The sequence below is a fragment of the Carcharodon carcharias genome, chromosome 13 (genome assembly GCF_017639515.1).
Source record: "Carcharodon carcharias isolate sCarCar2 chromosome 13, sCarCar2.pri, whole genome shotgun sequence".
Lineage (NCBI taxonomy): Eukaryota > Metazoa > Chordata > Chondrichthyes > Lamniformes > Lamnidae > Carcharodon > Carcharodon carcharias.
Genome location: NC_054479.1, coordinates 93,592,297 through 93,606,360, shown reverse-complemented (window position 1 = coordinate 93,606,360; position 14,064 = coordinate 93,592,297). Strand labels below are relative to the sequence as shown.

General features: G+C 43.5%; 1 protein-coding gene across 1 annotated transcript in view; it reads left to right on the top strand.

Annotated features, from left to right (window-relative positions):
• Positions 1–14,064, top strand: part of LOC121285481 (phosphatidylinositol 4-phosphate 3-kinase C2 domain-containing subunit beta-like) — a 247,697-nt gene that overhangs the window by 23,897 nt on the left and 209,736 nt on the right. Inside the window, exons 3-4 of the mRNA XM_041201950.1 lie at positions 1,523–2,761; positions 12,270–12,400. Of these exons, the coding sequence (XP_041057884.1) occupies positions 1,589–2,761; positions 12,270–12,400 (1,304 nt within the window). The 5' untranslated portion in view covers positions 1,523–1,588. The remainder of the gene's footprint in view (positions 1–1,522; positions 2,762–12,269; positions 12,401–14,064) is intronic.

Here is a 14,064-nt window from a genome sequence, read left to right as displayed (position 1 = left end):
TAACTTTGCTATTCACCTCAACCACTCCTCATGGTAAAAGTTCCACATTCTAACCATTCTTTAAATAAAATCGTTTCTCCTGAATTCCCTCTTGGGACTTAGATGCCCCTAGTTTTAGACACAACACAAGTGGAAACATATTTTCTATGTCTGCCTTATCAAAGTTTTTCATGATCTTAAAGGCCTTTATTATGTCATTCATGAGCCTCAGAAAAGAATCCCAGCTTTAGTCTGCATGGTGCACAGCAAAGAATGAGAATCAATATTTGGTGAATGTCATTGAGCAAGGAGTGGAGAGGAGCAAAGGATGAGCTGGGAGGAAAACATAAACTGGTAAAACCAAAACAGTAAAGGGAACATACATATTTTTAAAGTAACTAATATACTGGAAGTGCAGGATTGAATCTAAGGAAAAATGAAAAGGGCAGAGTGAAAATAGAAAGATCGTTATTGTAATGTGCAAGTGCAAGGCCCAGTCTGTGATCGTACCACACAAGCATTGTAAATAAACCTTGGTTTTCACATATCATTTATTTTCCTGGCAGGGACCCTCAAGTAGGTTCGCCTTTCCCACTGGTCCACTTTATTGATGTGAACTACACAAAGTATCTTGAAATAGCTAGCTCCATAGTAATAAGGAATGTAACTTCAAACCTCCCCAAGGACTATTCCGCTGCTTCTTAGTCCTGAGACACAACAGCCTCGATTTTAATTCCCTCACCTGGCAGACATCAGGCAGGCAGGCAGTTAAAATGGAGCAGGAGACTTGTCCAGTCCTATCCTGCCCTGATCTAACCAACTGCAACTTAGCTGCATGAGTGCATCTCCAAGCTCATTCAGGGATATTTGTGCCCCCTTACCCCGACTTGCTGGTGAAATCCCAACAGGCCACGGAGTGTCACTGGCCCACGAACCACCCCTCCCACCCGCCACCAGCTCCACATGCATTGATCCCCCACTGAGTGAAAATCGAGACTCAAGTCCCAGGTGGGCAATTTAGGGAGATTTTACCTTAATGAAGTGTTGTTGACGATCAATGCACAGTTTCCAAGTCATCAATGAACATCTGAACATCGATGACTCTGAACTCATCTGGTTTTTCAGTTTGAAAGATTGGCCACAGCTGGATAAGGATTCAGACTGATAGAAACAATAAACTGCAGTATGAATTGAGATTCCCATCAAACGACATTGCACAAGTCTACCAAGAGACAGAGCTAATTTTGAATTAATTATCTTCTGAAAATATGTTATGAAAATAAGAAATAAAGTACAGTACATTGAATATGTGGTCTTTTTATATCTGATTATGAATGATAACGCTGGTTTAAGGTTCCAAAAGACTTCCTAAATTCTAATTAGCTAAGTATGCAGCTGACCTACTTTGTGAAGTAGAATTACACATTATTGTATGACACACAGGCTCAAGTAAACCCTTTGGAGCTATCTATTGCATGGCTAGTCAGTTGTATGTGTAAATGTTATTCAATAGAAGTTACTTGCAAAAATTCTTATTTTGTAGGTTATTCTGATTGGGTTGGGATGTTCATATTTCTAAGGAAGGAACAGCAAAGTTGAAACATTGAAAATGGAATTACCAGTCGATGGATCTTCTCCAGTTCATCAGCAGTATCCTGTTTTTGATCCCTCAATGCAGGCTCCATATGGCTGGCAAGTAAATGGCACAGACCTAGGAAGTGGCAGTGCCACTAATGACCTACAACTGATGCCCAGTTCTATGCAGTTCCAAGGGGCAATACCTACTGCTAATCCAATGAATTCAATGCCTAATTACCAAATACCTTGTTTAACCTACCCACAAACCTTTCCCGATTGTCAACTACATCACAATGAATTCACGATGGGCAGCCCTAGAAACAAGGGTTGGCATCCTAACCAGCTGAAAAAGGAAACATGGGTACCAGTTGGTGTACAAAATGTTAGATTTTCAAAACCCCCTGAGGAAAGCTCTTATGATTCGCATGTTGCTTCAAACCAAATGGCATTTGACAAAGATTTAGTTAGCTTTCAGAAAAATCCTGAGGAATATCCCAATGGGGTTGTACCAGAAATTCTGCAAGAATCAAGTGCAGTCCGGGCACCACATACCAATCCAATCCCATATCCAGTCAATCCTGAACAAATGCTTCAAGTACATCCATTTGATTCATGTCTTAAAATGTCAACTTCAGCTCTCTTCGAGAAGGGAAATAGCTTGACTAACATTGGGTGGTCTTTTTATAATCAACCGATAACACCCAGTGCAACAGAGTCTTGCCAAATCTCACCAGATCTGGATCCTAATATGGTGTGCTTGAATAGTGACCCAGAATACTTGGGAACTGATTATCAAGAAGTGGCCAGTCTGCAATTTCAGGATGTCGTTCCTTCAAGCTCCTATTCACCTCATCCTTCTTGTTCAACCTTTAAAATGGATGCAAGTAAAGAATCAGAACATCAGTTTATGCAAACAGGAGTGGCTGAAATGGATTCCAATTCTCTGCATTCACTATCGTTACCAATAGGTTTTGAGGCAATGGGACCACCTGACATAAACCTTATTAATCAATATTCAAATGATGCATCCTTCCTGAAGCCACCAGATATTTGTGAACCAGTCACATTGAATTCACAATCACAGCTTTTGCAACCTGCATCATCGATAAATTTGTGCCCTTGGCCAGATGTTTGGTTGAAGCTACCAGTCTCAGATTTGCCCACCTCTGACCATGGAAAATCATTTCAACCTTGTAATAACAAGGTAAGTAATACTTTATCAAAAAGGGCTTTGTCAGCCAACAACCAATTAGTGCAATTTTTTAAATTCCTATATTGGCAAAGAGATATTTCTTGTTCTGAATTTCGGTGCAATGTAAATAACTTAATTGTTCAGCTGAAATTTTCATCTTTCCAATGATCCAACAAAGATCTGTTCTGGACATTTAGTTGCATCAATAATATGTATATAGATAAAGACAGAGGAAGAGTTATAAAGAGGGGTACAGATTGGACAGTAGAGAGATAGAAAGAGAGAGAATGAGAAACAGAGGGGGTAGAGAGAGAGGGTAGAATGAGAGAGGTAGAGAGGAAGAAACAGATAGAAACCGAGAGGGGGTAGAGAAAGAGAGGGTGATGAGATAGAGAAAAAGATGTAAAAAGATATAGAGGAGGAAGAGACAGAGGTAGAGGGAGAGAGAGAGGGAGAGAGAAAAGATAGGGATAAAAGTAGAGGCACAGAGATTGAGGGAGAAAGAGCACATTTCCTGCTAGTTTATTTCATATTATTTCTCAACAAAGTTGTGTAGTGATATTTCCATTTAAATTTGCTATATCTACATTTATAATGCATTCCACCATCCCACCAGACTGTACACCATCACAAGTAATAGTGTTTAATTACAACATATATCTACTATAATAATACGCAGCTTTTGTCTATCTGAACTTTTCTGATTGGTCCATGGTTTGATTGGTGGGTAGAGCCTGGTGCATGCGGAGGCTTATGGGTGCACTGTTTTTTTCTTCTCTCTTGCTGTGTTGGTCTCTCACACATTTGCATAAACACATACTTCCACACACACACTCATAAATATAGGTTTATATCAATATATGTTTCTCAACTTTTTTTCCATTTACAGAGTCCTATGCCATATCTATAATGGAAGCATTCACTTGCAATTTTCTCAGATTCCTCCTGAGTTGACACACTAGAATGGTAACCACATTTATAAATTCCCACTTTACTGAAGGTGGTGCTGCAGCAGCCTGAAGAAATTCCCAGAGTAACTATTTAAACCAGCAGAGACCCGCAACAGCTTTGCAGTGAAATTAGTATCTTCATTGCAACAGCAGTTGTTTACATCCCCATCCCAGGCCATTCCATCTTTCCCATACCATCCTTGTCATGCTGTACCTGCCCACCCCGTGCATTTTATCCCTCTCATATCATCCTAACCCTCATCCCCTCTCTTCTTCCTGTGCCAGTCCCTCCAGCCAGGGTAACTTTGTTGTTGGGCTGTCCTGTCTTTCCTCTTTTCTTTCCCAAGCCCACCACCACCACCAACTGTTGGCAGCAACGCATGCCTCATGTGCTCTAGTTCTCTGAATGCCCCATTAATCCTCCCCATGCACAGGCATCACCCACCACTCAGCCCATGAATCAATCAGAAAAGTGAGGACAGATAAAAGCTGTGTATTATTATAATAATAGATATTTGTTGTAATTAAACACTGTTATTCGCAATGGTGGTACAGCCCCTTCACTGGTGGGATGGTGGGATGCATTATAAGTGTAGATATAGCAAATTTAAATGAAAAAAAAAATTGAAATGATGCAAAGACAAGTTTAAGATTTGACTTTGGTATTTTCACAGGCATAACAGTGGCCCAAACATCATATGTTCAGGAATGTGCCCATACTTCCCAATATCTAATAGTGTAACATGGGGATTTAATGGTAGGAACCCCTTGTGATGTGAAATGAACGTTGTGCCTTTCTATGTCTTATTCCAATTTCCCCAAAGGCAGGCAGGAATACATCAACTTTCTATACCCTGTTTTAAATGTGGATCAATGATTCTCCTTCACTTTACAATGGGGAGACCTTCTGTGCTCTTCTTTGAAATATTGCATGTGGTCTTTTATATTCATCTGAGAGGGCAGACAGGGGTCTCAGTTTAATGTCACATCCCAATGGTGGCATCCCCTGCAGTGCAGAAAATCCTCAGTACTGCACTGAAGTGCCATCTGAGGTTTTGAGCTCAAGGGAGAATCATCTGCCTGAAGCAAGGTAGGTAAACAAATCTCAAAGCTCCGAGTGAAGTGCAGTAGCAGGTGGGAAAAAGGACATTTTACCCGCTGGCCGCAATGGTGACTTTTCATGCCGCATCATCCGCTTCCCACCACATTAATGATGTGCCACAGGGATCATGCTGTCTCACTGACGGGCAGCCTCTGAACAGCCTGCCATGCCGTTACCTCACTGCTTCCTCACTCTGGGACCAGCAATCTCACCACTCCAGCTAGGGAGGCAATGGCAGTCATGATCAGTGACAATACTGCACAAAAGAGTTTGGCCATCCAGTGCCAAAAGAGGGTGAATGATCTAATCTGTGCCACCAGGTAAGGCAACCATCTCATCGCTGTAAACTCACACACTCACAAGCCCATCACACATTCATTGGCATCTCATTCACTGCCAGCTCAAGATACATCATCACTCACTCTCTCTCATACACATACTTACATGTCCTTCTGGCCTCATCTCCTCTGGAGACTGCCTCCTCAGCCCTCATCATCTTGAAGCCACTTGCACAGAGCAACATGTGGCCCACATACATCCTGGAATACTCTCCTTCCCCAGTACAGCCCTCGCCCTGCAGCCTCTTCCCTTGCCTGAGGCCACTTTTCCCCCTTCCCCAAGCAAGCCCTAGCCCTGCAGCTGTTGAAAAGCCACCCCAGCCTTACAGCTGGTCCTGTAGGTAGAGATCTGACCATGAGCTTCCCTGAAAGTGATGTGGTGCTGCCTGTGAAGCCTGGCGCTGGTGACCATGAGTGCTGCCTGAAGCAAGGTAGGCAAACAAACCTCAAAGTCCCAAGTGAAATGCAGCTCACCAGGTGCATGGCAATTATGTACAGTTGTGAAACATTGCACGCCGACGTGCCCAGGTAATCCAACGTGGGGGGAGGATTCTGGCGAGCAGGGCTTATACGCGGATATGATATGCGGATGTATTAAAACAAAGTTCCCGACATCCAGCAGTGGGAAAGGTGACCCACCTAGATCTTAATGAATGGCAGAGCAGGCTTGAGGGGCCAAATGGCCTACTTCTGCTCCGATTTCGTATGTTTGTACGATGGCACGAAACCGATTTTTGGCCTTCCCGCCATACATTCCGCCATGATGCCCAACGCCATCGGGCACGGAAAATTCTGGCCTAAGTCTCTGGAGTGCAGCTTGAAACTGTAGCCTCCTGACTCAGGCGAGAGTGTGACCACTGGGACACAGCTGAAACATTTATCCTGAATTTATAACTCCTCCAGCTTTGCTGTATGCCTTGTTACATCCTCTAAAAGCTGTGATTAGATTTCTGCAATGTAACACCTTCCCATGTGCCTTCACTTTTAAAGCCGCAAGCTGTCAAATGATTTTAAGTGCTGTCATAACGAGAGACATTAAACATCAATAAAGGATTTGGAACATTTGGAGGAAAGCCTTGAAAGTCTATATAATAAGATTGGGATAGGTGTCTGTGTTTCTGTGTGTATGTGTGAGTGTGTGTGTGTTATAAGTTTCAGATTTGATTCTCACAAGCACAGCAGTGCTGGTAACCCCTGTAAGTCCAGGTTTCCCAAACTGTGGGTCTCAACCCCCAATGGGATCAAGAGACGCGAACTTGAGGTTGCAGACTGCAAGACAGCAATGGCTGCCATGGAGCTAGGACTGATTCCTGACAGCTGCAAGGCCCCTTTAAATCCTAGCTTTTTGTTTTTGATGGGTGGGCATGGCCTAATGGACTGCTATCTGAAGCCCATTCGCTGCTTCAAAAAAAGGCTGTAAAAATGTAAATGTTCAGGTTTTTTTTTGTAGAAAGCCTATTTCTTCAATAATCAGGATTATCATATGTTAGTAATCATGATCCTATTACATTAATAATCAAAATCCTATTGCATAAATAATGAGGATTCTATTACTTCAATTATCAGAATCCTGTTACATTAATGATCAAGTTCCTATTACATTGATACTCAGAATACTATTCTTGTAAGATTCCAAACACTACAACATTAATAATCAGGATTTTATAATATCAATATTCTGGTGTCTATTGCATCAACATAAGGATTTTATTGCATAAATAATCGGTGTCCTTTTACATTAATAACCAGGATTCTATTACATTGATATTCAGCACCTAATTGCATTAATTACACATTTTCAATTGCATTAATAATCAGCTGCCTATTGCTTCAATAATTAAGAAATTATTGCATCAAAAATCAGGATGCTATTATGTTAATAATCAGAATTATTTCAATTTAATAATGAGCCCTATTGCATCAATAATCAGTATCCTATTATATTAAACTGATTTGTCAATTATGTCATCATGATCCTATAAGGTTAATAATCAGGATGCTATTACATTAATAATCAGAGTACAAATACATTAATAATCCCCCCCAAAATTTTCACTCTGAGGTCACACAAAGAAAGACGGGAAAAAAGTTTGGGAAGCACTGCTAGAAATGGTTCAAACATCTTAAGACAGAAGTGTGCCCATACGTCCCAATATCTAATTATGCGATAGTGTAACCTGAGGATTTACTAATAGGAAACCTTGTGATGTGAAATGAATGTTGTGTCTGTTATCCCAATTGCCCCAAAAGGCAGACTGGAACATCTCAGTGAGATGAAGTCAGATACAGATCTTTGCCTACTTTATTTTACAGACAACAGCTGAACATAAGGAATGGCAGCTGTAATCAAATCTCACCCTCAGCCAACAAAAGGAACCTCCCCAAGAGCAAAAAAAAAACCAATTAAAGCCGGTGATTTTATTTAAACCCACATAAAATGCCTTGGGTGGGATGTTCCGGCCCCGCCCTCCCTTGGGATCATCCAGTCCCGCTGAAAGTCAATGGACTTTTGGCTGGGCTGCCACACTCCCTGCAGCAGGTTCCACCGCGATGGGGTTGAAAAATCTCGGACTTTACTTCAAAACACAATTAAGTACATTTTATTCTCAAATCCTTCCAGCAAAAACAAAGCAAATCAAAAATCCCAAAGTATCAGCGTGTAAAATCAGTAGCTTAGGTTGCTAAATCAAAAATTGCCATTGAGGCTTTGATGCATTTTTACTTCAAATTGACTTTGTTCTCATCAGTAAACCACCAGTGGGTATTAAAATGCAATGCTGTTCTACAGATAGATCAATATACTGGGCTGAAGCATTGTTACACAGCAATACAATGCTAGGGGGGAAAGCCACACTCACTTCCAAAATGAATAAGCATCAGTCAACTTTCTTATATAAAAACAAAAAACTGCGGATGCTGGAAATCCAAAACAAAAACAGAATTACCTGGAAAAACTCAGCAGGTCTGGCAGCATCAGCGGAGAAGAAAAGAGTTGACGTTTTGAGTCCTCATGACCCTTCAACAGAACTAGGTGAATCCAAGGAAGGGGTGAAATATAAGCTGGTTTAAGGTGTGTGTGTGTATGTGGGGGTGGGAGGGGAGGTTGGGTGGGGGGAGAGAAGTGGAGGGGGGTGGTGTGGTTGTAGGGACAAGCAAGCAGTGATAGAAGCAGATCATCAAAAGATGTCACAGACAACAAATCTATATAATTTATTGGAAAAAACAAAAGGAAGGGGGAAGAAACAGAAAGGGGGTGGGGTTGGAGGAGGGAGTTCAAGACCTAAAGTAATTGAATTCAATATTCAGTCCGGAAGGCTGTAAAGTGCTTAGTCGGAAGATGAGGTGTTGTTCCTCCAGTTTGCGTTGGGCTTCACTGGAACAATGCAGCAAGCCAAGGACAGACATGTGGGCAAGAGAGCAGGGTGGAGTGTTAAACTGGCAAGCGACAGGGAGGTTTGGGTCATTCTTGCGGACAGACCGCAGGTGTTCTGCAAAGCAGTCGCCCAGTTTACGTTTGGTCTCTCCAATGTAGAGGAGACCACATTGGGAGCAACGAATACAGTAGACTAAGTTGGGGGAAATGCAAGTGAAATGCTGCTTCACTTGAAAGGAGTGTTTGGGCTCTTGGATGGTGAGGAGAGAGGAAGTGAAGGGGCAGGTGTTACATGGGGTGGTGCCATAGGTGGGGGTTGAGGAGTAGGGGGTGATGGAGGAGTGGACCAGGGTGTCCCGGAGGGAACGATCCCTACGGAATGCCGACGGGGGGTGAAGGGAAGATGTGTTTGGTGGTGGCATCATGCTGGAGTTGGCGGAAATGGCGGAGGATGATCCTTTGAATGCGGAGGCTAGTGGGGTGATAAGTGAGGACAAGGGGACCCTATCATTTTTCTGGGAGGGAGGAGAAGGCGTGAGGGCGGATGCGCGGGAGATGGGCCAGACACGGTTGAAGGCCCTGTCACCGACCGTGTGTGGAAAACCTCGGTTAAGGAAGAAGGAGGACATGTCAGAGGAACTGTTTTTGAAGGTAGCATCATCGGAACAGATGCGATGGAGGCGAAGGAACTGAGAGAATGGGATGGAGTCCTTACAGGAAGTGGGGTGTGAGGAGCTATAGTCGAGGTAGTTGTGGGAGTCGGTAGGCTTGTAATGGATATTGGTGGACAGTCTATCACCAGAGATTGAGACAGGTCAAGGAAGGGAAGGGAAGTGTCAGAGATCACGTGAAAATGATGGAGGGGTGGAGATTGGAAGCAAAATTAATACATTTTTCCAAGTCCCGACGAGAGCATGAAGCAGCACCGAAGTAATCATCGATGTACCGGAGAAAGAGTTGTGGAAGGAGGCCAGAGTAGGACTGGAACAAGGAATGTTCCACATACCCCATAAAGAGACAGGCATAGCTGGGGCCCATGCAGGTACCCATAGCCACACCTTTTATTTGGAGGAAGTGAGAGGAGTTGAAGGAGAAATTGTTCAGTGTGAGAACAAGTTCAGCCAGATGGAGGAGAGTAGTGGTGGATGGGGATTGTTCGGGCCTCTATTCGAGGAAGAAGCTAAGGGCCCTCAGACCATCCTGGTGGGGGATGGAGATGTAGAGGGATTGGACGTCCATGGTGAAGAGGAAGCGGTTGGGGCCAGGGAACTGGAAATTGTTGATGTGACGTAAGGTGTCAGAGGAATCACGGATGTAGGTGGGAAGGGACTGGACAACGGGAGAGAGAAGGGAGTCAAGATAACGAGAAATGAGTTCTGTGGGGCAGGAGCAGGCTGACACAACCGGTCTACCGGGACAGTTCTGTTTGTGGATTTTGGGTAGGAGGTAGAAGCGGGCCATCCGAGGTTGGGCAACTATCAGCTTGGAAACTGTGGGAGGAAGATCCCCAGAGGAGATGAGGTCAGTGACAGTCCTAGAAACAATGGCTTGATGTTCAGTGGTGGGGTCATGGTCCAGGGAGAGGTAGAAGGAAGTGTCTGCGAGTTGACGCTCAGCCTCCGCAAGGTAGAGGTCAGTGCGCCAGACAGCAACAGCACCACCCTTGTCAGCGGGTTTGATGACAATGTCAGGGTTGGACCTGAGAGAATGGAGTGCAGTAACTTCAGTGAGAGAGAGATTAGAATGGGTGAGAGGAGCAGAGAAATTGAGACGACTAATGTCGCGCCAACAGTTCTCAATGAAAAGATCAAGAGAAGGTAAGAATCCAGAGGGAGGGGTCCAGGTGGAGGGAGAATATTGGAGGTGTGTGAAAGGATCCGTTGAACGGGGAGAGGACTCCTGCCCAAAGAAGTGAGCCCGGAGACGAAAACGGCGGAAGAAGAGTTCAGCATCGTGCTGAGCCCGAAATTCATTGAGGTGAGGGTATAAGGGTATGAAACTAAGTCCTTTGCTGAGCACTGAACGTTCAGCATCGGAGAGGGGAAGGTCAGGGGGTATAGTGAATACACGGCTGGGGTTGGGATTGGAAGATGGGGTGGGGACGGAGGGACAGGCAGGGGTGGAGGGTCCTAGATGGGTGTTGGTGTCGATGAGTTGTTGGAGCTTGTGTTCCTTAGCACTTGAGAGAAAGAGAAAAAGTTTCTTGTTGAGGCGTCGGATGAGACGAAGAATAAAATGAAACTGGGGGTACGCACAGCTTTGAAAAAGGGTACGGCGGTGCTGCTGGAGGGAGAGGTCGAGTGTGTTCATATGGCGGTGCATGGCACTGAGTGTGGATCTCAGAATTTGATGGGAAGTCAACTTTCTTATCCTGTTTATCTGTTGAACATAAAGTAAGTGTCAAGTGTACACTATACCTCAGGCACCGAAAGCATATAGTGTTCCCAATTCTCTTAAATGTGTTTCATAAAACATAGGCAAACGCATATGAGTGAGTGGCCCATTAAAGTGAGGTTAGACTCATGGAGATACAGTCTGACACAGGTTTGATTGGATGTGTAACTACTCCCTCCTAGTAGAAGCCAAGTGAGGGAGCAGAAAAAACGGAACATGGGTTTACTGGAGATCGGTTTGACTGAATTGCAGGCATAGCAAGGACACCCAGTCGAGCTAAAAGCAAAATACTGTGGATGCTGGAAATCTGAAGCAAAAACAAAAATACCTGGAAAAACTCAGCAGGTCTTTTTTCAGGTATTTTTGTTTTTGTTGCACCCAGTCGAGCTAGTTGGGTCCCCTTTAAATATGCAGATGAAGCTATGATGATGTAATTGAGACCAGACTTCGATTTTAACCTGAAGCCTGAACAGGGATGTAGTTCATTTCTGGATTGAAGATTGACCTGGCTCATTTCTGTGTTTTAATATTTTATGATTCTAAATGTAAACTGAAAGAAAAGTTATTTGGATATCATGTTGTACCTTTGGTTGCTCCCTTCATATCTCATAGAGGCCCTATTCACCAAGTCCTTAGATGTTGTCTTCAGCAACTATTAAATTAGAGTTACTCTTTTGATAATGATAGGTATCATAGTCACCATTACTGAGACAGATTTATTAATTGCATTTTAAATTCCACTAGCTACCATAAGTGGATTTGAACCTGTGCCCCCAGAGCATTAGTCTAGGTCTCAGGATTGCTGATCCAGTGACATTACCACTACATCACCATCTTCCACCAGACTAAGTTAGAGTTAGTAAAGCCAAATGTGAATCTTATTAAACATGCCTGTATTAAAATCACTCCACATCCACTAGATGATTTGCATGCAGTCCATTGCTCACTTCCCATTAGATTTGTAACCTTGGGATCCAGGTGACATCATGGTACCTGTTCAACTTATGGTCACATCTTGTGATGTAAGCACCTTACCTGACTGAGGAACCCATCCTATCTAATATTCTCTCTATGTTAAGAATCAAGAGGGAAAGTTGGTATGTTTCTATCCAATCCCTGGTGGTGTAGGAGGAGATGTGATAATGGGATCAGTTCATTCATACCTGTACAACATTTTCTGGTTAGCAGAAGAATGGCCTTAACACTGCTGTTTAACTGATGGTTTATAACTTGAGGTCCAGAGCCTGGACCCAGTCTTCACATCCTTCCCAACTATTCTTGGACTTTATAGACTTCCCCTCCTTTTTTTGGTTTCAAACATCCTGTGATGTTATTTCAACTGATACTTTACTCCTGGTTACAGTTCTCTGCTACGTACAATCCAGGGGAATCAAAAGGAGTGTCGCTGCCTTTGACGGATCAGCAGGTGAAGCTAGTAGACAAGCCTGAGGGAAGTAACGAGGAGGTTGCTGCCCTCTGCAACTTGTTAAATACGTAAGTCTAGAATATTCAACTTATAAAATGAGAATAGTTAGCAACTTCTAATCTGTGCCTGCTTTTCTGAGAAAAGACTTAAGGTGTGACTTCCCAGGATGGGTTGCCTTTTGGTCCCATAGGGTTCCATTTCTGTTGTTGATGCATTTTTGCCTTTATATCCAGTCTATCTATAAGAATTAGCTTTACACTATGCTATGTGAAATTGTATCTACATCATAAACTAATGGAATCAAGGGAGTCTCACATTTAGCATGTAACAAAATTAAATAATTTTATTTTTTAGCAAAGGGGGCTGGACTTTTAGGGAAGACAATTGAATATTTTTGAACATTCCATTTGGTCCAGGTGTTCTTCCAGGGTCGGTTTTCTAAATTATTACCTTCAGCAAAAATCTTTGCTTGACAGTTTCTTATATCAAGAACTCAGGCAGGAGTGCTGGTTTGTAAAATCAACACTAATCGCAGCTCCTCTAGCCATTCTCTTTCTATCAAGATATTTCAAATTTAATTTAATGATATTTAATAGTCCTGTTCTCTCTCTCTGCCTGACTTCTTTGGTTTGTTTTGGATTGTTTCATTATTTTCTTCCTTACTTCCTTCATGTTTCTTCTCAAATTCCTTGCTCTCAATTTTTCTTTACTGTACTTTTGCCTCTTCTGCATATGTTGTTCATTATCTTTTCCTCCCCTTGAAATGTTCTGTTTTGTGTGCCATATATTTCATGGAGGTTGTTGCGGTGAGACTGAGCCACCCAATTCATCATTATATCTTCTTTCCAATTTTCCTCTTCCCTCGGCATTATCATTTAATGAGAGGAAACTTTCCATGATGCCTCTCTCTTTTGAAGTTCCATCCAAACCACTTTCTGGTCTTATTGCTCTGCACCTGACAGTGCTTTTTCCCTTTGTTCTTGTAGTTTTTGTCAAAGGCTAGGATTTTCTACTCCCGCTGGTGTTAGGCGTGTTCGGTGTCGTGAGCGAACAATATGGCAAGAAGGCCAAAAATCAGTTTCACAACATTGTGGAACCAGTTTGCGGTCAACCGCTCAGCCTGTTAATGGTGGGCCACATTCCTGCCATTGGACATCGGGAATCTCATTGTAATACATCTGCATATCATTATAAGGCTAGCTCACTGGAATCATCCTCCTCCCCCACTGGATTGTCCACCCACGTCGGTGGGAAAACACGCCGGTGCAGAACACATCTTGACAATTGCGACGTGCAGAAGTCGGGACTTACCGCCAGGGTCTTGCTCACATCGCGGACATCCGAGAAGCTGGAGCCTGACACCAACAGGATCCTGCAGGAACATCCATGGCATGCTGGGTGGATTCTCATGGACATGGCTCTGCTGCAAAACAGCTCATGGAAATTGTTGATGCTCACAGTGGATGATGGTCAAGGGGGCGAGAGAGGAAGGTCCAGGGTCAGCTGGGAGAGGAAGAGGTATCATGGGGTGAAGTTGGAAGGGGAGAATGAAGGTGTTGGAGGTGAGGTTGGGTGGGGGAAATGAAAGTGTCGGGGGGGGTGAGGTTGCGGGGAATGAAGATGTCAGTATGGGGTGAGGTTGGGGGGATGGGGAATGAAGGTGCCAGAGGGATGAGGTTGAGGGAGAGGGAGTACGAGAGGAGGAGGAGGTAATGGGGGAGAAGTTGGCAAC